The sequence below is a fragment of the Paroedura picta genome, chromosome 14 (assembly GCF_049243985.1).
Source record: "Paroedura picta isolate Pp20150507F chromosome 14, Ppicta_v3.0, whole genome shotgun sequence".
Taxonomy (NCBI): domain Eukaryota; kingdom Metazoa; phylum Chordata; class Lepidosauria; order Squamata; family Gekkonidae; genus Paroedura; species Paroedura picta.
In genome coordinates, this window is record NC_135382.1 from 10,678,763 (window position 1) to 10,705,955 (window position 27,193).

Here is a 27,193-nt window from a genome sequence, read left to right on the forward strand (position 1 = left end):
TACCAATGCACTTGAGAAGCAAATCATCTTGTTTCGCACAGGAAAATCCAGTTGCCAAAGCACACTGTAAGTGCAATATCCAACGGGTGCAGAATGGACTCAAATCGTGCTGAATGAACCCCCCTGACAGTGCAGATCCGGCCTCTCCGGGCCCATTCGGCACACGCTTTTAGACAGCAGGCGAACCTGCCTGCCAGAGCACACGGACAATGCATTATACGCGCAAGGGAGCCTGGAGGAGGCTTCTGCCGCGAGCCGCCAGTCCCGTGTCGGGCGTCCCGGCGCTCGTGTGAACACCCAAGAAAGGCCGCACATGCTCCTTCTCCCCGGCCAGGGCAGGCCGCAGCGCCGTTGGGGTCGCCTGGGTCCCCACGAGGCCTAGGCCTGCTTCGTGGGAGGCTGACCAGCGTGAGGAAAAGAAGTGGCGCAAATTCTGACCGCGGCAAGGCCCAAAGCGGCCCGCCAACAAGCCGAGGCCCGGGGCCCACGTCCCTTCCGCAGAACGCCTCGGCTACCCCAAGCCCGTCCTCACGAGCCCGCCGCATCCCAGACCCGCGTTGGGGGGGGGGGGGGCTTGGCGGGAAACGTCGCCGCCCTCCGAGAGGGGCGAGGCCCGGGAGGGCGGACTCAGCAGCACCGGCCCAGGGCAGGGCGCCGAAGGAAGAAGCTGCTTTTGGAGGCGTCGGACGTGTCGCCCGCCGCCGGGAGGCTTCTGAGGTGATTTCGGGTGAGGAAACCGCTGCTCGGGCGGCCGTGAGGGGCAGGAATGCGGCCGGCCTTCTCCTTGGGAAGGGGGGGGGGCTCCATCCGTGACCTCGTCTCCTCCGCCTCCCCCGCCCCGGGGCGCGAGGCAAGCGGAGGTCTGAGGCGAATTTGGCGCGCGTGTTTACACCCGAGGGGAGCAGCCGCCCGCCCGCCCGCTTCGCTGAGGGAAAGGTCAGCGGGCCGCTCGGTCCCTGGCGGCGGGGCGGGGCGTGCGTGGCGGGCGAGCGGCGGCCTGGGCTGAGGGGGCGGCGGCGGCGGCGGCCGGGGTTAGTGCGGCGCGGAGGGGAAGCAGCAGCAGCAGCGGCAGCAGAAGGCGCGAGGGGCTGAGGGGCCGGTGGGCCGGTGGGTGGGGCCTGCGCCGCAGCGAGCGAGCGAGCGCCTCCCCGCCCTCGCCTGGCCTCGCCTGGCCTCGCCCGCCCCGCAGGACGCCGCCTCGCGCCCCCGGGGGCCGCCCTCCCTCCCTCCCTCCCTCTCTCTCTCTCTCCCCCTCCCCCCCTCGGCCCCCTCCCTTCCCCGCCGCGCCAAGCCTTCCGTCGCGCGCCGCTCTCTGCCATGTTAGCCGCGCGCTCTCTTTCTGTCTCCCCCACAGATCTCGCGAGAGCGGCCGGCTGGCGGTGGTGGCTGCGGAGGGGGTTGGCGCGGCGGCGGCAGGAGCAGTAGCGGCGGCGGCGGGCGGTGGAGGAGGCGGCGGCGGCGGCGGCCGGGGGGCGCAGGCAGGCGGGAGGGCGGGCGTCGGGCGGCCCGGCGGCGGAGGAGGCGGCGGAGAAGTAGGTGGCGGCGGCGGCGGCGGCATCATGGCGGACAGAGACAGCGGCAGCGAGCAGGGTGGCGGCGGCGGCGGTGGCGGCGGCGGGGCGCCGGGCTCGGGCCCGGGTGGCGGCGGAGGCGGCGGCGGGCCCGGCGGTGGCGGCGGCGTGGGCCTGCAGCACGAGACGCAGGAGCTGGCCTCCAAGCGGGTGGACATCCAGAACAAGCGCTTCTACCTGGACGTCAAGCAGAACGCCAAGGGCCGCTTCCTGAAGATCGCCGAGGTGGGCGCCGGGGGCAGCAAGAGCCGCCTCACGCTCTCCATGTCGGTGGCCGTGGAGTTCCGCGACTACCTGGGCGACTTCATCGAGCACTACGCGCAGCTGGGCCCCAGCCAGCCGCCCGAGCTGGCGCAGGCCGCGGACGAGCCCCGGCGGGCCCTCAAGAGCGAGTTCCTGGTGCGCGAGAACCGCAAGTACTACATGGATCTGAAGGAGAACCAGCGCGGGCGCTTCCTGCGCATCCGGCAGACGGTCAACCGCGGCCCGGGCCTGGGCTCCACGCAGGGCCAGACCATCGCGCTGCCGGCCCAGGGGCTGATCGAGTTCCGCGACGCCCTGGCCAAGCTCATCGACGACTACGGCGTGGAGGAGGAGCCGGCCGAGCTGCCCGAGGGCACCTCCTTGACGGTGGACAACAAGCGCTTCTTCTTCGACGTGGGCTCCAACAAGTACGGCGTCTTCATGCGGGTGAGCGAGGTCAAGCCCACCTACCGCAACTCCATCACCGTCCCCTACAAGGTGTGGGCCAAGTTCGGGCACACCTTCTGCAAGTACTCGGACGAGATGAAGAAGATCCAGGAGAAGCAGAGGGACAAGCGGGCCGCCGCCGCCGCGGCCGCCGCCGCCGCCTCCTCGTCGTCCTCCGGGGGAGGCGAGCAGCCGCCGGAGACCGAGAGCAGCAGCAGCAGCGCCGCCGCCGCCGCCCCCGGCCCGCCCGGAGCCTCGCTGCAGGCCGAGGAGCCCGAGGAGGATTGATCTCCCTCCCTTGCCCCCTCCCTCGCCCCCACTCCCCTCCTCCCCCCCACTTGGCTGCCTCCTCCCTGCCCTGCTGCACAGAGACACTCGTAATAATAATGACAACAACAACAACAACAGCCACACACACCGAGAGAGACTTTATACTGTAAGCGAGCGAGAGAGAAAGAGGACCGACACCCACACACCGAAATTAAGACATGCCGTTAACTATGCCTGTTACTCTAACTCCAAAGGGGAGCACCAACCAACCACCCATCACCAAACTGACAGCCGACCAAGCAACTTCTTTCTCTCCACCCCATCGCTGGATTGTTCCTTCCACTCTTACCCATCGTATAAAACAGTAAGCAGCTGCTAAAAACAAAAAAAAACAAAAACAAAAAAAAATACAAAAAAGTAATAACATTATATATGATGAACTGTGTTTCCTACTTGATTAAAAATATAAAGAACTGAGTGTTTATTTCCCTAATTAACCAAGAACTTTTGTACACGTTTAAGCTATTATTATTATTAAAAAAAAGTGTTTGCAAAAATGGTCAAGATTAAAATATTGCTGAATTATATTAAAAAAGAGAAAATGTCCTTTTCATGTTGAGCTAACATTTGACTTTAGCACAAAAAAGAGATATTTTAGAACACGTAAAATAATATTTTTAGTTTTTTCTTCTCATTTTGTTACCAAATTTCAGAACCTTACATGGAGGTTATTATAGTATATTTGACACCCTATATACCTGTGATTAGAGATGTGTATATATATTTGAGGGCTAGGCATGCTGTGTGTCTGAGCTTTGTCTAAATGTTATGCAGAAGTCTGTAGAGTTAAAAGGTACGTAGGTTTAATTCATGCAAGGTAAACAATAAGTGCTCTCTTTTATACAATATGCATTGCATCTGATCCTTAAACATATAAAATGGTCAGTGAAACTTCTGTGAACATGAAGAAAAATTATTAAAAAGGCATTTAAATGAAATTTGCTAACTTGTGATTTTTACGGTTTGAACCAAAGTTATTCAAATAGTAAAAAGAGAGAGAGAGAGAGAGAAAATAATATCCCATATTTTTCTGCACCTGTTTGATTTACAACTAAGTAGGTATATTGTCATTATTGTGTATATCAGATGTACTTGTATTGTTAATAATATATTTTTTTTATGATGTGTACTTAACATACAGAAATTTCCAGTAAACCTGTTTTTGGATAACAGGTGGTGGTGAGGGGTTTTTTGTTTTGTTTTATGGCCACTGGCACTGCCCCCCCCCCAAGTTGTTTAAGTCTGAATTGAAACTCCAGTTTATGCTAGTGCTAACTAATTTGTGTAGGCCTGTCATAGAAATCAGTGCAACATGATTATTGAGTAATCCTACTGAGCCATGGATTTTGAGTTTCCTTTAAAAGTGAAAGCCAAGTTGGTGTGTTGTAAAGAAATTTTCATGTAGCTGTGGTGCTAGTTATTGCTGGCTACATATTTTATGTAGTAGTGACCTCCCCACCCTTCCCCCTCGTGCAAGCCTTCAGTTAAAAGTATGTACTTTGTGTGATATATTAAGACTGTAGGATATGAAAACAGAGTCTATCAGAACACTAATCTGTCAAATGGTGTTCTCCAAATTGCAATTATTTGTAGTAATACACTTTACAGAGTTTTCTTTAAAAATGTTTGTGTGCTTTTAATTGACTAACTTCTTGCTGCTGTATAGTAAAATATTAATATATTTTTATCATTAAACTGCTGCATGACTATCATCATTGCAAGTGAAAAGAATATGTTATAAATGATGCCTTAAACAGTAGGAAAAAAAATAGTTGGAAACCTGTAGGAGGAGTTTTACAAAACAAGAATCTGTTTGAGTTTCTGGAGTGTAATCATATTTTAACATCCTTGACAAACTTAACAATGTAGACCTAACTGCTGTATGTAGAAGATGCCACCTGTAGGAACAGAAGTTTTCAATGCTTTGCTTTGATTGTAAGGGGTTGGGCCTAGGAAGGACAAAGAGATTGTTCAAAGGAAATGTATTTTGTTTTCATTAAAGTATAATTCCTATTTTGGAGATGTACTGTAAGTATCAATATAAAAATCTGTTTCTGTTGTACCACCCATTTCTCGTTAAACAAGCCTGCTACTGGTGTTCATAGAGCACCAAATGTGCAATAATGTTATAGCAGTTAGGAATTTTTGTTTTAACGATCACTGGAATTTATTACATTGTTTTTTAAGGTGCACTTTTCCACATAGCAAAAATAAGCTTCCATAGTGCATAACATGGTAACTGAAATGGTTCTCAACTGCATGTAAACATTGATTGGTAAATCTGCTTTGTTTTAATTTGGAGGGTTTGCTGAGCAGCTTTGTATTGTATTTCAGCTGTGATGTGGAAAGGACTGCATTCACCATGCTACAGGTACCTAGGGAGGTTAAATCGCTGTGATTTTGTTCTTTGGTTGTCCTGGTTCTGCTGTTTGCTACAGTTTTAAAAGTTGTCGTCCTGCAGATTGGCACACATCATTCAGGCAAAAGTTTTATTTTCAAGGAATAACTTACGTGGGTCAGTGAATATGCCACAAAGTGACTCTTTGTTTTTTATGGAATGATGTGAATTTAGAAAAAGACAGCAAAACCCAGCTAGGCTGGAAACAGACAAATAGTTTTTGAGAGAGCTAAAAGTATTTTAGAGTGGTTTTGCTTTCCTTTGTGTACATGTACCTTTCATTCTGTCCCACTGCCTCTCCCTGTCAATTTTCCATACTTTGGGAAACAATACCAAAACTTTGTTTATCAAAGACAAAAATGGCGGGACTCTTAAAAACTGCATTCAGCTCTCTAGGGGAAAAAAAACTATCATTTGATTCCAGCCAAAGTTGAGGTTACTTTATACATAGAAGTTAATATAGTCCACATTATGCTTACTTGCTTCCCCCAAGTTTCTAAATTGATTAAAGGGAACTCTCTTTGACCCACACATCTGATCTGGCTGGGTCAAAAGTGTGCATGGGTTGTGCAGTTCTGCTTGTACCATCACTTCTTGCCACAGTTTAAGCAAAGTTCTGTTTCTTGAGGCTTGAGAACATTTGATTTACAGATATGCTGTAGATATTCAAGGACTTGATCAGTGGCAATGATAAAATGTTACGTGATTATAAATTGCCTTGTTTAAAGCTTCATTTTTTCCATATGAGGTGCTCATTCCTTTGCTCAGTGTTTAAGATGAGCGATAGTGGGAAACCCCTGTATAAGGCCAGAAGAATAAACGTCAGGGTATATTTGACCATATTTCGTGTTCTAAAAACAGTATGCTCAAATGTGCCAAGCAATCCAGCTTTTGGAAAACATGCCTTATTTTCCTTAAAATGCTTTTCCGTGTCTTGTAGGAAATATCCAAGGTCGTAATGCTACTTTATATAAAAAAGTACAAGAAAACTTGAAATCCACTGCAATAGAAACATAAGTCTTTTTTTTTTTTTACGCTAAAGGGACACTGTCAAGTAACTTACATTTAAAACATGACCACCCTTTCAGGTGATTACAGCATGGCAAACAATGTTCTCATTTTAAATCCACTTGTTTTTTTTTAATGCTGTCTGAGAAATTAAATAAACAACTTAAAAATTAGACCCTGTTGATTCATGCCTCTTTATTGTTTTATGCTGCATAATGCAGCTTTCGGCCACTGGGGGAGCTAAACTAGGACAAAACCTTAATAGTGCTGAAATTGTTTAATTTGAGGATGTGCCAGAGGAAATGAACGGGAGGGGGGAGGGAGTACAGCAGTTAGTGAGGGCAGAGGTACAGATGATTCCATCTTCATAGGTAGAGCTTGCATACCAACAGTGGAGAACTTCTAAAAACTTTGACTGACAAATACTTGACAGTGTCGCTTTTTGAAGTATCCCTTGCAGGGGTTGATTCTTGCTCTGTGTAGCTCTCTTTGAGATGTACTGCGAAACAGAACCACCCAGAACTTTTAAAAATATAGTAAATCTATCTGCTATGCAGACAGAAAACTATATCGGGCAATGAAGAAAATGTACCACTGCCTACAGTAGGCCAAATAATGTCATTTGAGAGCAATTATATCTTTGCCTCTCAAAACAGCACTGTAGCCATGTCCCTCTTTAAGCTATGCAAACTGTTGTATAATGTGATCAACTAACAATTGGATAGGATTTGTGCACTAACTGGAATATATATAATTATAGGTATTAGTGTGACTTTTTAATGCTAACATCAAACTATAACAAATCTACCTATTCTGAATTCAGCTACGTGGGTAAAATGTTATAAACCCTGATTTCTGGTGATCTGGAAAGAGTAAAACTTCTTCCTCAAATGGGATTATAATATTTTATAACTGTATTCCATTAAAATACTATTTTTGTCAGTTGGAAGTATTTAATTTGTAAAATAGTTTTTACTTTGTACCAACATTCATAAAATAGGCTATGGTATATCTTTTTGAACCCAAGTGATCGAGTATGTTTGTAATAAAAAGTCTATGGATCTGTTTCGGTTGTACCCTCTGTTTTCATTTCTTGTATGTTCTAATGCCATGGTGTTAATGTATGTCCTGAGAAACAGGAGGCCAGACTCTGGAGGGGTAGAAAAATCAGGGAGTTAAAGAATAAATGCTAACTTTACAAATTTGAAATGCTTTTTTTTTGTGTTGGAAGTTTCTGTAACATTTATTAATACTTAATGGCCCAGTTAAAAAATCCTGCTTTGATCCTCCAGCCTGTGGCTTGGAGCAGAGGCTGCGTATTCTTCCCTCCCCGGCCAGTTCCTGCCACCTTTAACCCTGTTTCCTTTAACCCTAGATTGCTATGCAGTCCAAGCTGGGGAGACTCATTAGTGCTGGCCCCCAGGCATGATTTTGAAGCTCTGGTCTGAAGTAAACTTAACTAACTATAGTGGGAAGATTCAGTATTAAATATAAGTGCTTTATTTGATTCTTATATGGCAAACTACAGCTAGAGAGAACTGGCAATGGAGATAATACGTATGCTACAGATCAAGAGTGGGTGGGCTAGCTCTCGCAGCCAATGACTACGAGCAGGATTCCTATTTTTATTAAATCAGTTAAAATATTTTCATATTCACCCGAAACAAATCTTCAAGTTTTTCAGTTACATTTATTTCTATGCATGAAAGCCTAGGGACATCCAGGCAGCTGTTGGAATTTCTCCTTACATCCCTTTTTTCAGTATTTGAACATAAGGTCTTAATCTCTTCTAAGGGATATACTGCCTCCTCTTTAAAAGTTCTCATCTACAAAGTTTGTTTTAGCCTATCAAATTTTAATATACTGATTTAAATTTTTTTTTAATCTCAGAAATTCTGAATTGAGGACTTAAGTTAGGTCCACCCACACTTTGCCCAGCTGGCAATTTTTGCATGGGGACTTGCTTTTTATAAAACCTTGGGCTTCCTCTTTCAAATTTCAGAGGCATATTCAAAGTTTCTTCCAAAATCAGAAAGGCTAAAAGGTGGAAATCCTGGCATTGATATACAAAAATGCTAAAACACGCTTGTTTGAATGTTTTATATGAATGTTGTACCTGTGAGTTTAGCCCATTTCAAATAGTTAACTGTTTGGACAAGATCCAGAGAGCTACTGTAGGTATATCGAAGTCTTGGACACTTATGATATTTTAGGTTTTTTTTCCTTTGGATTGCAGACGTTCATGTGCTCTTAGGGAGTCTGCTGCTGGAGACATGCAAGCCCAGTACTTCTTCCTTGAGTGCATATAAATGGTTGTGGTGGATCTAGGCCTTCAGTGGTAAATAGCTTTATGGGCTTAACTGAAGAGAATGCAAGCCTCACATATTACAAAATCTCCTGGGTTATTTTACCTCTCATCTGGTGTTTCAGGTGTTACCTAATAAGTCTGGAAAACCATTTCAGAGTTTTTTTTAAAATGAGTTCCTGCCCCCCTTGCCTTTCCACATGTGATTTAAAAATGCAGTTTGTTGATCCTGTGCATATTTATCCATGGTGTTCAATGAGGCTCAATCCCAAGTAACTCTGCATAGGATTAAAGCTTTGGGATTGATCCAACCAAATTTCTTGGGGAAGAAAAGGTCCTTTTGGACCATCCAAAAACCATCCAAAAATGCCAGAGGTCATGTGAGATGGAAACAATATGTGAAGGGAGCAGCATGTGGTTAAATTAATTCATTTCATTTATACCAATTTTTCTCCCCATTGGGGACTCAAGGTGGTTTACAAGCCTTCTCCCCAACTCCATTTTATCCTCACAAGGCTAAGAGTGTGAGTGGCCCACAGTTACCTAGCCAGCTTTCATGGCAGAGTGGGGATTCAAACCTCATCTAAAGGCATCTGACACGCTAAGCCAGGGGTGGGCAAACTGTGGCCCTCCAGATGTCCATGGACTACAATTCCCATGAGCCCCTGCCAGCGAATCGCTGGCAGGGGCTCATGGGAATTGTAGTCCATGGACATCTGGAGGGCCACAGTTTGCCCACCCCTGCTCTAAACAAACAGTGCAACTCAGAATGGGAGAGAAAAAAGCTGGCTGGAACCAACCCTGCACCTTCTCTTGAAAAATAACCTACACATTTTCCATTCAACGTTAACATTTCTCTCTCTTACTCTGTTTCAGTAATCGAAGTGGTCATACAGTGTCTGCTTCAGAGCAGATGTTTAACAATTGACAGTATATGGGATGGGGTTGGCTTGTTTTAACTCCCTGGGATTTTAAGTAGTTAACAATTCGCAAAGCATCCTGCTTTGCCCCTAAAGCTTTCCACTGCCTTCCACGTCTGCTCTATCCTGTACAATACAAAATTTGAGTTTTGCAAAGTTTTGCAAAAGTCACAATGGGAAGCGGCACCTCTCTCACCCTTCCGCACGCAAAGACCCGGGGAAACCATTCCGAGAGAGTCCAGTTACAGGGAGCAACTGCTTTACTGCTGTATATTGATAGCCACCTTGAAGCAACCTGTTTGTGGGGTTTTAAAAGGCGGAGGGGGGGATCTTTTATTTTGTTGCCGAGACTCGGGAGGCTGTTTCAATGTGCACATTCTGCCAAAAGAGGGGGCTTTGCAAAAGGCAGTGTTTACAATGACCATGTAAAAAGAAGTCTAATCAGCAGGGGTTGATTGGGTATGATTGTGATGGCCAAAAGCAAAATATTTCTCCACCAGTCTACTTTTGTGGAGAAGCTTGGTTTGAAAACTCCCAAAATCAAAACGGAGTAGGCCAATGACTCTTGTGAAATTCACACCAGTATGGACCTTGGGAGAGGATTTTTGATGATCCCAAAGTGCATTTGGGTATTCTAGAAGAGATGGGTTTTTTTGTACCCTGCCTTTCACTACCCAAAGGAGTCTCAAATTATGAACCCCTTTCCCTTCCTCCCCCTACAACAGACAACCTGTGAGGTAGGTGGGGCTGAGAGAGCTCTGCAAGGACTGTGACCAGCCTATGGTTACCCATCAGGTTTCATGTGGAGGAGGAGCGGGGAATCAAAGTTAGAGTAAGCCACTCTTAACCACTACACCATGCTGGCTCTACAAATGACAAAGATAGTAATTTTATATTATCTGTAGTGTGCTGTACTTTAGGATTGTCCTGAAAGCACTGAAACTGCAGCCCATGTAAAAGGCTATTGCACGTCTAGTGAGTGTTGGGCAGGTAAACACACCTGTGGAATGTGTTGCAACAAGTACACAACTCCCTTTTTCTTCCAAACTTCCAAGTTCTGAAAACCTTGCTCAGCTTGGGATCCACATTTTATTTATTTTATTCATTTGTTAGCCTTCTTGGCCTCCCCTCCCCAGAATGGTCTTGGGGTAGCTTACAACAAATGCGTAGATCAGGGGTAGTCAAACTGCGGCCCTCTAGATGTCCATGAACTACAATTCCCAGGAGCCCCCTGTCAGCGAATGCTGGCAGGGGGCTCCTGGGAATTGTAGTCCATGGACATCTGGAGGGCCGCAGTTTGACTACCCCTGGCGTAGATAAATAATGTAGATAACCCCCCCCCCAACAGGCCCTGTTCCACCAGCTCTGTTGCACAAAGTCTCACTTCTTATGGTTAGAATGTTGACTGCTAGGATGTTTCATTGACCTGCTTAGATCATTTGTACCTAGAAATGTTACATTTAAATGTTTAGTAGACAGCCTCAAGAGGAGACTGGAGAAACATGGATCAGAGGTCTTTCAGTGGCTATTAGCCATAAGGTATAGATGGAACACTGACTGAGGCAGAGATGCTCTGTATTCTTGGTGCTTAGGGGGCCACAATGGTTCTGAAGGGTTCTGAAGTTCTGGCCCCACTGGTGGACTTCCTGATGGCACCTGGGTTTTGGCCACTGTCTAACACAGAGTATTGGACTGGAGGGGCCCTTAGGCTGAGCCAACATGGCTTCTCTTATGTTCTTAGGTTAGACGGTATTTCATCCTCACTTTTTGGAAAGATTGCAAGACTTTTCTAAATGTCCTTGGGCTAAGCAAGTTGATCTTAGATTCCATTTATCTTTCTTGTATTTTTAAATCCTTCAGCTGCTGGACAGTCCTGGTTGTTGAAAGTGATATTTGTTTTTGTTTTGTTTTGTTTTTATTTTATTTTTTTATTAATAAATAACAGACAATCAACAGAAAGGCCACACCAAAAACAAAATTCACCGCAACACAACTCTGTAGCTTCATAAACCATTTGAATCCTGTAGACAATGTCTATTTCATCTATTACATTTCAACTGTTCATCATAATTCCAAGTCACACATTACAACACTGGTTCACATACCTTATAGTCTGAAAATTTCCTTAAGTAATTTGCCAAATCAAGCCAAATTATATTGAAATCCTCAATCTTTTTCTCCCCTTGAATTACTTTAATGTTATTTGTTAACTTTTCCAACATCATAAACTGCCTAATTTTCTTTCGCCAATTATCTAATATTATCTGCGTTTTTCCAGTTAGTAGCAATTAACATCCTGGCAGCTACAATGAGAAAGTTCACCAATATTTTCTGCTTACATAGAGCATTTTCATTGAGAAATAGATTGAGGAGAACCAACTGGACCGAAGGTTCCAATTTCACTTTTATAATTTTACTAATTTCTAAAAATAATTTCTCCAAGAATTTCATTATTGCTGGACATTCCCACCACATATGAATAAAAGTTCCCTCCTTTCCACAGCCTCTCCAACATATTTTATCCCCAGATTTCTTCATTCAATATACCCTAATGGGGGTATAATACCATTTTTGTATTACCTTTATTGCATGATCTTGGACTTTCCTTGATATTGACTTAAATGGAACTTGCCTAAATATCTTATTCCACTCCATCCCATTAATAGTGATATTTAGGTCTAATACCCACATTTTTTATTGTTTGTGATGCTGATTTTTCCTGATCTAATAATATTTTATATAATTTCGATATTAGTTTCCCTTCTATTTTATCTATGTTGTTGATTAATTTTTCAGAATCCATTAATGGTATATCCAATTGGATTTGAATTTATTTCCTTTGCAGAAAGGATGAAATTTGAAGTTTTAACATCCAGTTACATCCCTCTGGAAAATGTTTTTCATGTCTTAATATCTCGCTAACCTCTGATAAATTTGTATGAATATTTTTTAAAGAAGGATTTTACCAAGGTCTCCTATAATGTCTAATCCATAACTTTTAAATGCTAAACATTTTGGGTGGCAGAAAATATGTGTTAATGGGGAGATTGCAGGGTATAGATTCTTTTCCCATTTTTTCCATACAAGAATCGGGCTGTGAAGAGTAAGCAAAGAGTTTATGTTTAAATTTTTACCAGTGATCTTGCCGAATAAAACTTGGAAACCTCCTATTTTCTCCAAAATATAATTATCCAAGTTTGAGCTGTTAATTTCCCTTGAGATAGGAAAGGAATTATATGTCTTAATAGATCCGACTCATAATATAAAGAAATATTTGGGATTCCCCAACCTCCTTCTTTTACTGAATGGTATCTCAATAATTTTGCTGTTCTCGGTTTCCTGGATCTAAAAAGAAATTGGTCTATTTGTATTTGCCATTTCCTTAAGATCTTATCAGAAAGATGCCATGGTAATACATAAAATAAATATGATAATTTTGGGATAATAAACATTTTAACCCATGCAATTCGAGTGAATGTATCACTATTCTGTTTTTCCCATTTCTTCAAGTCTAATTTTATTTGTCTCCACAATGGTTTATAATTATATTGATACATCTTATTCAAATTTTTAGTAATTGTTATACCAAGATATTTGAAACCTTTATGAACTAATGGGATAGTTAATTTCTGAGAAGCCTCTAGCTGTATTTTAGGACTAATATTACTACATAACAGACTAGATTTTGAAAAGTTTATCTTTAGCCCTGAAATTTGACTAAAATTTTGAAATTCTTCCTTAATAGGTTTTATAGATGATTTTAAATCTGCTATTGATAGCAACATATCATCAGCATACATTGTTAACAACTTTCCCACCCCACCACAATTAAAGCCTCTAATTTCCTGATTATTTCTTAATTTATTTGCTAGTGGCTCTAAAGCCAGAATAAAAAGTAATGGGGAAAGAGGGCATCCTTGTTTAGTACCACAGTTAATTTCCACTTTCCCTGAAATACTATTGATTGAAATATTTGCACAAGAGGTGGAATAAATAGCTTGTGATATTTGTGATTTATTTGTTTAGGTCTTATTGTTTGCCACTTGCAAGTGCTGGAAAAAGCATATATATACTTCAAAGAGCTTTGCCACTGAAATGAAATACCACTTCACAACAACATTAACTACTTCCTAAAGTTAGCATTTTTATTTATTTTCCTTAGAAGTTGTCTAAAGTTTACCCTAGCAAAAGTTTTTTCTACTGAATTTTAAACATATATCCCTCCAGGATGGTATAAACTCTGTAATCAGCACCGGTTTCTGCATATTCCTATTTTGATACCGCAATTTGGAACTTTAAATTTGTAATTATCATGATTCTGTAAACAGATTGTGAGTGGGTGGGCAGGAAAGCTTGGCTCTTGTGGCCCTTTCTTGATGGCCAGGGAAATGCCAATTATCACTATGGAATTGGGAGCTGAATTTCTCTAAGCCAAACTGGCCAGGAATTCTGGGGTTTTCTGGGGGAGGGGCACCTGGGAATGAAATTGGTGTCACTCAGGGTGGGCAGGTAGTTGTCAATTTCCTGCATTTTGTAAGAAGTTGGACTAGATGATCCTGGAGACCCCTTCCAACTCCATGATTCTATGATTCTGAGGGTGAATTTGATGTCTGCAAAATCCAAAGTAACAAGGCCTGTGGGAATCTATTGTCAAATTTGAAAGTAGTAGAAAACATCAAATGAAAGTGGCAAATTTGTTGTTGTCTTTATTCTTGTTACCAGAATAGACAGTACTGGTCCAGATTGATCAGTGGTCTTGCTTAGCTTAAGGCAGATCTTTGTATGCTACATAACTGCACCATCTAAACCAGATTAGTGGATTTGTAGATTTTCAGATGGAATTGGATTAAATATTATCAGTTACGTTAACTTGATTGGGTTGTAAATTGGCTACCTTGAATTTGGGAGTTTCATATATTATAGTTTCTAGGTCTTGAGCATGTGTGCCTTCTTGTTTACCTTGAAATTTAGTTTCCTTGAAATAGAACTTTTGTGTGAAGAAATGGATTTTTTTTTAAAACTTTGGAGGCTTAAAATGAGCAAAATCTTCTGAAATTTAAATGCCCCCCCCTTGGGCAGAAACCAGGCAAGAAGGGGAAAGTCAGTTCAGTTGCTTTCCAATCTTATTTCAGCCCACCTTCATACAAATGCTAATAAGTCTAGACAATGGAATGGTTAAGCACCCTTCTCCCCAAGCAGGGAACAGAGATTGGGAGAAATAAAACTAGAGAGACTTTGGGAAGGGAGGATCTGGAGTTCTCTATGAAAATCCTCTTTGGCCTGGAAAGGGGATAAAAGGGGAGCAAGGAGAAGCTCTCTTTGGTGCCGTGTCCATCAGAGCAGACAGAATGTTTAACTGAGGTCTGGAGGAGATGGCCATTACCATTTGCTGGCCTAGATAGTTGCAGTAATGGAAACATATATATATATATATATATATGTGTGTGTGTGTGTGTGTGTGTGTGTGTGTGTGTGTGTGTGTGTGTATCTGTATGTATATGTATGTATATATATGTATATGTATGTATATATGTATATATATATATATGTATATATATATATATATATATATATATATATATATATATATATATATATATATATATATATATATGGTGTGTGTGTAGCATTTCATCCCATTTCTTTTGAATTGCTTGTTTTATCTGGTGCTGTGCTAAAATAGACTTGTGAACATTTTCATTTTAATAAATACTTTATGAGTTTTGGTGCTGGTAGTGGTTCACTGTGCCACATAGACCTCCACCATTTTGGACACGCTATAGGATGATCTTGATAGGCTTGAGAAGTGGGCTAAACTGAATAAAAAGTTCAATAGGGACAAATGTAAAGTTCTACAAGGTTGGAAAAACCAAATACACCAATATAAGAAGGGGGAGTCTGGTCTTGGCATTAGCATGTGTGAAAAGGATCTAGGAGTCTTAGTAGACCATACATTGAACATGAGTCAGCAGTGTGACTCGGTGGCTAAAAAGGCTAATGGGGTTTTGAGCTGTATCAAACAGAGTATCGTGTCCAGCTCACGAGAGGTGATGGTACCACTTTACTCTGCTCAGGTTCGGCCTCACTTGGAGTACTGTGTTCAGTTTTGGGCACCCCAGTAGAAGAGAGCTGTTGACAAACTGGAACGTGTCCAGAGGAGGGCAACAAAGATGGTGAGGGGTTTGGAGACCAAGACATATGAAGAAAGGTTGGGAGAGTTTGGTCTGTTTAGCCTAGAGAGGAGACGACTGGGAGGGGATCTGATAACCATCATTTAAAAGGGGGATGGAGCAGAATTGTTCTCTCTTGCCCCAGAGGGACGGACCAGAACGAATGGAATGAAATTAATTCAAAACAAATTCCATCTAAACATCCGGAAGAAGTTCCTGACAGTTAGAGAGGTTTCTCAGTGGAACAGGCTTCCTTGGGAGGTGGTGGATTCTCCATCTTTGGACATTTTTAAACCGAGGCTAGATGGCCATCTGACGGAGAGGCTAATTCTGTGAAGGCAAAGGGGTGGCAGGTTACAGTAGATGAGTGATTGGGATTTTAGTGTCCTGCATAGTGCAGGGGGTTGGATTAGATGACCCATGAGGTCCCTTCCAACTCTATTATTCTATGCTTCTATGATTTTAAAAGGAGTGCCGGGGTAAAAGCAAGTAGTAAGCAAGTGGCTATTCCTGCTCTCACAGAGCAGTTCTGTCAGAGCTCTCTCAGCCCCACCTACCTCCCAGAGTGTCTGTTGTGGAGAGAGGAAGGGAAAGGTAGGGCTCCTTTGGGTAGTGAAAAGCAGGGTATAAAAAAACAACTCTTCTTTACCTAAATCTGAACAATTTTGATTACTTTAAGGCATTCTCAGCCATTGATGCACTGCATATAATACACTGAATGCAGGAATGCTTCTCCAAATATTTTTCAGTAGGAGTCGAAGTGTTGAGAAGAATATGAAAGTTGCCTTTAATAGTATTTGTGAGAGCTGTGTCTTTTACTGTTTCTGTCCCTCCAAAGTGTGTATGATGATTTGGTTTTACTACTGAACTCCTCAGACATCATATACTGTGATTAGGCGGTTGACAAGAGTTTTCCCTATAATCAGAAAGAAAACAAGTGAGAGTATTGGGGTGCTATCTGAGTTGATGAAATTTAGCTCCTCCCTCTGGTCAATTTCAGGGAGTTGCCTTGGCCTTTACTGTCATACAGCACTTAATATTGTCCAGAGTGTTAGACTGACAGTCCCTCTGATTATATGGTTTATTATACATACATTTATGTGGAAGTGAATTCAGTGAGAATTAGTATACCTAAGAATGATGGCAGTAACACAGGTGCAATATTTTCAGTGTCATGTGCCGTGCATTTGCAGCAGTTGTCTTTACAGGAGGTGGAGGAGGATATTGTGCCAAGTTCAAAAACACAGTTGTGCAAGGAGTTGTACTGGAACAGCAAGGGCAAAGTACAAAACCAGTCTAGAGCACTGCACTGAAAAATCAAAAGGAAACTGGTGTCATCAATCAGGCAAGCTAAATTGCTTTAAGGTGGCAAGGCTATAGCAAAAGAAAAGTGAATATAGAAAAGTAAAGGTAATAAAGACAATGGGAAAGACATAAAAACAGAAAGCATTTGCATGTTGGTGAACTTTGGAAAGTCATTATTTGGGGCTGATTACTTAAAGCAGTTTTGAGACCTGTATTAAGAGGGTGTAGGTAGATTTGCAGCACGTGTGTTGTGCGTTTGTGTCAGAGTAACTCTAAGAAGTTCCTGTTAAGTGCCAGTGGTTTTTGACAGATGTCAGTAGAGCAGGCCTCTCTTAGACTTCAGCATAGAGGACATGAAGAAACCTTTTCCAGCATATTTCCTGGATGGACTTTTCATGTTACCACAGCTGGGTCATTGTAGTCTCATCAGTGGATTTCTCAGGATAAAATCAAACAGGATCTTTGAGGAAGCACGAACCCATTCTCCATCACATTTTTATTGCGAAAGAGCAGCCCCGGGAGACCCTGTTTTGGATTGGAGGAGGTTATCCTGATTTTGGATCCCCATCTCCCACAACTGCTGGAGAAAAAGTAGAAAATGCTTACATTAGGGCTCAACAAATCCTATGGCATCTACAAATTTCACTGTGGTGCCTAGTATTTTTGAGCAATGTTTTTATTGATTCGTTAAGAAATACATAGCTTATTTATCATCCCACATCAGAAAATGTTTTATTGTATGGCATAAAAATGCATATTCTTGAAGTTCTTGTCCTTGCATGTTAATGCAACATCATTCAGTACTGGCAGTTGAAATCATTCTTAAGCACTTACTTTCTGTACTAGCTCTAATATTTCATGAAATTGAGCTTTTAAAGCAATAATGGAGTTGTCAGAACTAAGGGAGAAGTTAGGGTGGGATTTTTGTTGTAGCAACGATAACCAGGGCTATCTATGCATATATTTTATTTATATACACAATTGTTGTCATCATCATAGATTCAAATGGGTAGCCGTGTTGGTCCGAAGTAGCACAATAAAATCAGAGTCCAGAGACCAACGGTTTTGTTGGTCTTAAAGGCGCTACGGGATTCTGATTTTGTTGTCATCATCATTAGCTTTAATAAATGACAAGAAAATTAAAGGTTTTGTGGTAGGGAAAATTAGAAAATATGTTAATTATTATAAGAAAGCCCCAAGATTGAAAAATGAGCCTGGTGCCTAAATTGTTTGGCTGGCTCTGAGAGCCAGACAACACTGGTTAAGGCCTAGTTTATATGTTCGCACCAGGAGGGCAAATGGCAAATTCTGGAAGGACCATTTGCAACCATGTAAATCAGGGGTAGTCAAACTGCGGCCCTCCAGATGTCCATGGACTACAATTCCCAGGAGCCCCCTGCCAGCGTTCGCTGGCAGGGGGCTCCTGGGAATTGTAGTCCACGGACATCTGGAGGGCCGCAGTTTGACTACTCCTGATGTAAATGAACTGGGTGGAAGAGTCCACCCACACAATGCCACAGTTCTAATCTGAATCTCCACTGCTGCTGTTTAGCAGTAAAACAATGTTTTGGAGATGGATTTTTAGATCTTCTGCCATGACCCTATGTGTTTGGTCTGTCAATACTACCAGTTGTGTTTGCTTTATGTTCCGGACAGCTTCTGCACTGGGAACTTTGCCGCCTCTCCTCCCATATGGGAGCACAAATCTGAGGCAGGCAAGGTGCACCGAACCAAATGCTCCCCCATGCGAAAGCCGGAAGAGGTGGGGAAACCTGCCCTGTCTCAAACTGTAGCCTGCAGCCCAACACAGAGCCTCCAGTGTGGAAACAGTCCTGGTGGCTAATGGAGTTTTCCCTCCCTTTGTTCCTGGTGGCAGCTTGTATTGTGCTTGCTGGTGGAGACAGACCGGTCAACTCAGGACCAAAACAGACATGATGCTTCAAGTTTTGTAACTCAAGTTCCCAAGCCCCCCATTGCGCCGCCATTTAAATAGTAAGTCCCCATGCGGATTGCTGCTGTCATTTGGGGAACAGAAATTAGTTAACCCCTGAAACAGTTCTGCAGAACAACTGGGTTGCCCATCATATCCGTGATCCTAATCAGAGTCCCATAGGCCTCCTACTTTAAAAGGAACAAATGCTTGGAACTGCTAACTTCAGAACTCCCAGGGTGGTGTCTGGTTTGGTTCTTAGGGTTTTGTTTTTCAGAGCGAGAGATCCCACAGCACTACTGAGGGCTGAGTCACATGATACAAAGTCCTCATGGACTTTGGATCACATATGTGCTGGAAATTCCATGCTTCTAAATTCACAGGGCCCAATTCTGAGAAAGGGCTTAAGTCCTGTCCCCCCCGTCCCCCGTCCCCACAGACACATTTTCACATCCTGACTTCCCCTGCCCCGGCCCTGACATCTCATTTGGGTCATCATAGAGGCTAAACATGTACTGACCTCTAAACTTTGATGGACTGCAGATCATCAGCTGCATGGTAAAGCTTCAGTTATATAGAGAGGCCCAAAAAGTGAACAGGGATTAATAGTTAATGGAAGGCAAGACATCTATGTACAAAATTCCAAGCTATAAAAAAACACAGCCATCCGTCACAACCAGCTGTTAATTGGTGGTTATGGGCTGACCTTGTTAAACTGAGCAGTGCCTTTCATGGCTGTGAAAGTGTCAGCTGTGTGTGGCTGGTCTTATTCCACCTGGAGAAATTTGGCAGGTTCTCATTTGAGTCGGTCTTTGGGGTTCCTTTGCTGAAGAATGGTGACTTTTAGGACATTGAAAGGTTCTACCACAGGGCTCCTGAATATTGCCACTTTTGACAGGTGTGTTCCGATTCTTTGGAAAGGGCTCCAACCTCAAAGTTTGCCATCAGGCATTCTTAAAACTCCAGTATCTAGCCGGTGAAGGGAAGATTGACAAGGCTAGGCAGACTCCCAGAGGCAGTCTATTATAGGCCAGGCTCAAAGTGAAAGCGAGACGGTTCTTGTAATTTGCCGCTTCCACCAAAAATCACTTCAGTATATCTGCCTGTTCAGTACATTCCATATAGTGATGCTACTTCTCACAGGTTTTGGACAAGCAGTGCTTATGTGCAGCTGCCTAACCTAATATAGTTAAAGGTAAAGGTATCCCCTGTGCAAGCACCAGGTCGTGTCTGACCCTTGGGGTGGCGCCCTCTAGCATTTTCATGGCAGACTCAATACGGGGTGGTTTGCCAGTGCCTTCCCCAGTCATTACCGTTTACCCCCCAGCAAGCAAGCTGGGTACTCATTTTACCGACCTCGGAAGGATGGAAGGCTGAGTCAACCTTGAGCCGGCTGCTGGGATTGAACTCCCAGCCTCATGGGCAGAGCTTCAGACTGCATTTCTGTTGCCTTACCACTCTGCGCCACAAGAGTTACTTATAATAATACTAATACTAATATAGTTACTCTCCTGTAAAAATGGACAGACATTTGCCCTGGTACCAAACCCTGCAACAAGACTGGATGCTACCTGAGTCTTTTTGTCCACACAGCACTATCCCGGGACTTAGGCATGTAGTGAGGGACTTGCCCACCGCATCCCCCCCCCACCTCCCCAGCATGTAGTATGCAGTCAATGGGTGACCACACCCATCTGCTATCTAAATATGGCAATGCACAAAGACAGGCTTGACATAGAAAGGGAGGAATTAGGTCCTAGTCCACGAAACCTGAGTCTAGAATAAAAACTAGTTAAGACTTTAAGATGCTGTAAGACTCTGGTTCCGTCTTATTTCCTATGCATGATGATGCATGTCTTTTTCTGGTAACAGAATGGTCCCCTGCATCCAGCCCATGATTAACCACGTTAAGCCCATATTCATTTATTTATATCGTGTTCTAGTAAACAAAAAGTACTAGGATAGCTAAAGTTGATTTTTCTCATTAGTCTCTGAAGAAAAAAATTACCATTGATATAACACTTGTGCGTATTCGAGGTGCATGGTAGACGTTAGATTGATGTGCCATATGAAAGGTCACTATAGTTATCCCCTTAATGTGGGGGGGAGGCTTGCCAGAGAGTATCTGACAAGGCCATGGCAGAGGAGGGATTTGAACCACAGTCTGAGACCAGCTCAGCCTTTCTCAACTTTTTTACCATTGAGAAACCCCAGAAGCATTCTTCAGGCTTCGAGAAATCCCAGAAGAGGTGCAATCGTGCAGAATATGGTTAGGAGGTATAGCTGCATACACACCCACATGAGGTCCTTGACAACAAATTTTTTAAAATGTATTAAATATGAATTAACTCCCACCCATTCAGGAAACCCTTCCAGCGCTAGTCACAGTTCCCCCAGGGCTCTCACAGCTCCATCTACCGCACAGGGTGTCTGTTGTGGAAAGAGGAAACTTTGAGAATCCTTTGAATAGCGAAAAACAGGGTATAACAACCAACTCTTCTTCAAATTCCTGACCACCACAATAAATGGCAAAGGACAGGATACATTTATCTGTGAAAAAAACATTATTCCAGAGCATAGAGCAAGTTCTGCTTTTCAAAACCCTGGATTGTGTCCTGACACCCAAACGGAATGCTTCCTCCAGTTCTTAAAAACTGTATCTCTTTCTTCTTCAGCATGGGTGGAAAGCACTAGAAGCCTGTTGCCTACCCCAAAACCTCCACCTGCTTCCAGGTGAGGAGTAGTACACTTCCTGTCCCTCCATGTATCTGAGTGGGGGGTTGAATATCTGTGGATGAGGAATGGGGTTTGGTTTTGCCCCTGCTACAAGCGTGTCTCCAAGGATAACTTTACTCCTCTTCATAGGGATGCCTGTAACCGTAGGGAAGAAAGAAGGACACTGGCAGAGGAGATAAATCTACCCTTAAAATTCCTAATAGGGACACAAAGTGGTTTATAGCAGTCTGCTTTCTTCTATTTTATCATATCAATTTCCCTATGATGTAGGTTAGACTGATAGCGTGTGTGACTGGCCCATATTCTTCCAAGTGAGCCCTCATGGCAGAGTAAGGATCTGAACCTGCACCTCCCAGATCCTAATCTGGCATACTTCGCTCCTGAGACCCAGATTACAGGACATCATACCCATCTTACCTAGGAATGGTGATCATGTTTTCTAAAAATCAATCACCCTTTCTCCTCATCACCCCCGTGGAGAGGGGGGGTTGTCCTGCTAGGGTGGGACAGAATATTAGGGACTGACATCTTTAGCAGCACTTTATGAGCTACATGAATCACTGAAAGGGTAACCCTTCACTTCTGTAATGTAGCAGTAGGGGAAAAGAGGGGACATGGGGGAGGGTGAAGCACAAGTATGGAGCGAGAGGAACAAGGAATTCCTGAATGGCATGGATGACTTGTGGTACGCTAGAGCAGTGGCCAAGTGACTGCTGGATCCAAGAAGAGCAGGCACTTCCAGTTTTTAAGTGAGGGTTTCCCCCACTGTTTCAGGGAATAGCTGAACATGCAAATAAAATGAATAGGATTGTGCTCCATTTCAAGAAAAACCATTCTTTAATAAGCTATAGTGATGGTTTCTTGAATATATGTAATAATGAAAATAATAACATGAATATTCTGAATATTTTTCAAAATTTCACAGATAGCCTGAAATTGATAAAGTTTAGCATCACAAGCATTAGTCAGAGGTTTAAGTTCATTTTTAAAGTTTTGGCAAACTGAAGATATGTAGTTTTTCTTTTCTGACAGCACAAGGCTTCTGGTTTGTGGTCGTTGTTTGCCAAAAATATTTCAGGGATAAACAACAACAACAATAGTAAAAATGGAACACTCTGAGGAAAACAGGGAATTTACTGATAAGATCTCTTCTCCATATAAACCAATATTTACCAGTAATCTTGTCTTTCTGTTTTGTTTTTTTGGCAGACTTTTACCAGTAAATATCGGTTTATTCCTGAAACCAGAAGCCCTAAACATTTCTTTGTTTATAAGGTCAGTCTTCATTTCCTATTTTTGTCCCTATCTATGTACAAGTTCTGTTGTGGTTCAGGTAACAGAAAATACAAAGTATTCTTTCTAGCTTACTTGCAGCATTTTTCAAATTGTGGATTTGGCTGAGCTAGAATTTTTAAATTTTTGGAAATGCTTTTGTCAATACTAGAAATTGTTACATCCCTCTAACAGTGCTGAAGAAACCCAGTAAATGATGATAGATTCTTTAATATGAATGTGCGTGTGTGTGTGTATTTGACAGTAACATAACTATTTTATTTTTATAGTTGCAACTCTGCACTAGAAGATCATGTAGTCAGTGCAACTGAGGGGAGAAGAAATTGTTTTCAGTATGTCTCATATAGGTAAAGGTAAAGGTATCCCCTGTGCAAGCACCGAGTCATGTCTGACCCTTGGGGTGACGCCCTCTAGCGTTTTCATGGCAGACTCAATACGGGGTGGTTTGCCAGTGCCTTCCCCAGTCATGACCGTTTACCCCCCAGCAAGCTGGGTACTCATTTTACCGACCTCGGAAGGATGGAAGGCTGAGTCAACCTTGAGCCGGCTGCTGGGATTGAACTCCCAGCCTCATGGGCAAAGCTTTCAGACGGCTGCCTTATCACTCTGCGCCACAAGAGGCTCTTCATATAGGTCTACCTAAGGAAATATTAAAGAAATTCTGCTAGTGAAATCTCAGAACTCATTAGCCATTGGGATTCAAGTTCTGTAGAATTTTGAAACATGTTTTACACAGATATATGAATTGGGGCATGTAGATTTCTTCTGCAGAGTTGCACCATGTAGTGCTGTGGCTTGAATTTGGGGGTCAAATGGCGACAGATCAAAGTGTCAATTAATTAGATTAAAACTATAATTGAATTTTTTTTTGAAGATTGAATTATCTGTAATTATTAATGAAACCACCATTTTTCTACTCATCAACTTAACTTTTTTCTTTTTTTAGGGCTTGTAACGTCCTCTATTAATGCTATCTACTAATGCCATTCCCAGACCTCTTCACATATTTGCCAGTTAAGGTAACCAATATTAAGTGGGGCTGAGGGATATCCGATATCCTTCCTAAATGTTGTGTGTATGCTTAGTGTCCTATGCGGCATGTGCTGGCAGTGATACGTAGGCTTCTATGCATGTCTGCACCATTTAGACAATTTAGGTTGTGTAGGCTTCCTCACCCTGCTTCCCTTGCCCAGTTTTACGAATGTGTGAATAGGTCTCTAGCATCTACTGTTTGCACAACTCAAAATGCTTCCCTAGAATTGTTGAATTTTTCAGGATATATGTTATCCCACTTTGAAAACTACTTTTCCTCCCCTCTTTCAGCTAACTTTTGGGGTTCTGATGGTTGCGCAGTATAAACTGGTAGCCATCTTAATCTGAACAGTTGACATTGGTGCTTCTTCGAGATCTTCAGAAAACTTGAAGAGAGCTCCTGTTGCCCGGAACACAAATGAGCCCACACCACGAGAAGTCCACTTATTTTAAACACCCAAGATAAATGATCTTCAGCATTGATCAATTACAATGCAGAAAACCTAAACTATAAGCCTTTCCTATCTAAAGAATTCTTTTGCCATTCAAATTAGAGAGGAGATTCTATTAACAATGTATATTAGTCTGGGGGATTTTTTTACTGTCAATATTGTAATTTTGTAATATTGTCAATATTTAATTATTTAATGTGGCTAATTTGTGTATATTAACGTTTATTCCAAGGTGCTCCACATTTCCATGTTCTTTGTTGCAGGGAGTATAGCATATTCTCAAAATAAGATTTCTTTATTAGAAAGGTGAAGGTGGTTCTGTACGTAATAACTTCTCTCACCAGGCTAAGATATTTGGGGAGGGGAGGGAACCAACACAAAAGTCTAAAGCAAATTGATTGAATTCTCTTGTTGTGTGTCAACTGCGATGGGAATAGCTATATTAACAAGCCTGATTAGAACACTGTGTGGGGTCATGAAAAGAGAGCCTTTTCTTTTGGTCATGGCCAGTGAAGCCATCAGAAAAGACCGCCGGCTGGATCCCATTGATCCATTCCACTAGCAAAGGTACTTTTGTCCAGGGAAAGGAGTCTTCTCCCAAACATGTAACCTTCAGGAGAACTCTCCATCCACTGCAGAGAAGCACTTCTGCTGGAAGAGCAGATGTATGGGATCTGATCCGTTTTTTCCTTGATGCTCACCTTGTACCAATAAGTTTCCTTTACAAACAGTCCAGTGGCAGGTGGCTGGGGTTTAGAAAGAGCTTCCTCTGGTCTCCCAAATATCCTACCAGTGGAAAGCCTTTAATTCAGTGAATTTTGCACAAGCGTAACACACTCGTCCTGGATACAGCTTTAGCCCTCCGTGTGCATCCCTATCATTATCCACTATATATCCTAGTTACTCAAGAACCACAGAACAAGGAAATAAAACCTGGATTTTATTGTGTTGTGTGTTTTTTTTTTTTAATCAAGAACCTTTCCTAGTTATTGCTGATAATTGGGAAAGATTCCACTGACTCTCCTGGCAATAGTTTCTGAAAGTCCCGTGTTTGCATGATCACGTTTCTGCAGAGGCGATCCTCGAAGTTTGTTATTTTATTACGATGCTGGGCATTGATGGCTCACACACAACTTTTTAGTATTCTGATAACAGGGTGCTGTAAGAGCCAGGCACGGATGGAGGTAGATGGCCACGGCTGCCATCCTCAGCACAATTATTCGGGAATAAGGCCCTCTGAACTTGGTGGGAGTTCTGCATGCTTCGGATGGCACTGCATGCAAAAGGGACCAGGCTCTTCTCTAAGTGGAGATCCACTAGCTGTCCCCAGGAATGCCACTGTTGGGGGAAAGGCAGCCCCAAGTTGTGCCCCCTATTCTCTCCAGGGCTCTGTGTCTTGTACAGGTTTGCATGGTGGGGCTTGACCACCAGAACCAGCCTGAAACATCATTTTCCGTTACTATAGACAAGGGCAGACTCTATGATACCTTTTTTCACACATGACTCAAGACTGCATATTCCTTTTTCTTGAGTTTGCTAGTTTATCTTGATTAGATGTGCTGATTTCTGTTGGTTGACCTATGTTTTCTGTAACTATATGATTACCATAAAACATATACTGTAAGACTGCATTTAATTGAGGGTTTGAGTGTTGCACTGGGGGGGGGGGTTGTTTTTTGTAAATAGCTGCTATTCTTTTGTGTTAAATATATCTGGCTACCATCTCATAACTGTTGTATTTTGACCTAATGGCAAAAGTTAAGACATTACGTGATTATGTATTTGTGTAAATGTCTGTATGTAACTACTAATTCTAAATTGTAAGTACGAAACATGCTTGTTTCATTTATTCAGAATAGTAACTTTCCCATCTAAAAATATTTTCCGTTACATGAGAAAAGAAGTTTATTTTTTTTAAAGATTGTCCTACAAGGCCTGATTTCTCTAGCTGCTTTTTCAAAATCCACGTGGGAGGGATTTTATCTAGTTTTCACTCGATAGACCAAAGTTACCATTGACACTGTCATGCAATGCTGATCAAATTTATCTCCTTTGCACTTTAAAACGAATAATAAAATAAGGAAAATCAAGGTGTTGATTGTATATACATTCACTGTACAGTAGAATGTATATCACTAGTCAATCTGTTTATAAAGAGGGTATTTTCCTTTTGGGGGGTACTCAACCAATGTATTTGCTAGTCAATATAAAGTGTTTACATGTAATTACTTAATAAATTATTTGATTTAAAATGGATCTTAGTGATGATTTTTTAAGAACGTTTAGAAGCATCTTTCAGCTCATGCAATTTAAAGTTTCGAATTTGCTTAACATCGAGCCAGAGGGTAGACACAAATTGTATGTTTCCGCAAGATCCCTGACAGTGTTATGGAATAATATTTTCCATCATTAAAAGATGACGTGCTCACTCCAAATAAGGAAAGATTAGGAGCAAGCTAAGCTAAGGTGACCAGATTCTAACATTGGTAAAGCAGGACACCATTGACCGGGGGGGGGGGGGGGTCTTGATTAAAAAATTGGTCAATATGGAGCAACAAAATAGAATGCAAAAATAGTATTGTGATATATATTTTTTAATTTCAACAAGTACAATTTGCCAGGTGCCCCCAGAGGCCCCTCCAAAAGTGGGATAATCTGGTCACCTTAAGCTAAGTGTGTTGATAAAAACAGAGCATTTGAATAATCACTGCACACAAGCAAGCCCTTCAACCGTTGCCTGACCGAAGAGTTTTTCTACCAGGTTCACTCCCAGGCATCTCCAGCTTAAAGGAAAAGGATCGGGTAGTAGGTGACATGAAGTTCTCTGTGAGGACAGAAAGGTGGGATATGCATTTTGTAAAATAATCATTATAATAATAGTAATCCGTGAGCCCCTGGAGAGCCACTGCTAAGAGGTAAGGCCATACTGATGTGGGTGGACCTTCGTCCCTCATGGTAGATGCTACAGCTTTACAATAGGTGGGTTTAAAGGGTTGTGTATCTTAAAATTTTGGGAGAGTCACAGGAAGATGATCACAAGCACCCTGTCTCTA

At 42.7% G+C, this 27,193-nt stretch overlaps 1 protein-coding gene across 5 annotated transcripts; it reads left to right on the top strand.

Annotated features, from left to right (window-relative positions):
- Positions 1–637: 637 nt before the first annotated feature.
- On the top strand, positions 638–26,392 carry PURA (purine rich element binding protein A). Of its 5 annotated transcripts, XM_077310883.1 has the most exons (5): positions 1,402–2,895; positions 21,303–21,360; positions 22,573–22,638; positions 23,603–23,675; positions 23,980–26,392. In XM_077310883.1, exon 1 carries the CDS (start codon positions 1,560–1,562, stop codon positions 2,547–2,549), a length of 990 nt encoding a protein of 329 aa, XP_077166998.1. In that variant the 5' UTR covers positions 1,402–1,559; the 3' UTR covers positions 2,550–2,895; positions 21,303–21,360; positions 22,573–22,638; positions 23,603–23,675; positions 23,980–26,392. The 5 variants fall into 5 exon arrangements, with proteins under 5 accessions (XP_077167001.1, XP_077166998.1, XP_077166997.1 ...); XM_077310882.1 differs by lacking the exon at positions 21,303–21,360; XM_077310884.1 differs by lacking the exons at positions 21,303–21,360; positions 23,603–23,675.
- The last annotated feature ends 801 nt before the right edge of the window (positions 26,393–27,193 follow it).

Coding starts and splice junctions, on each gene's coding strand:
- PURA (XM_077310886.1), top strand. CDS start 1,560: ATGGCGGACAGAGACAGCGGCAGCGAGCAGGGTGGCGGCGGCGGCGGT.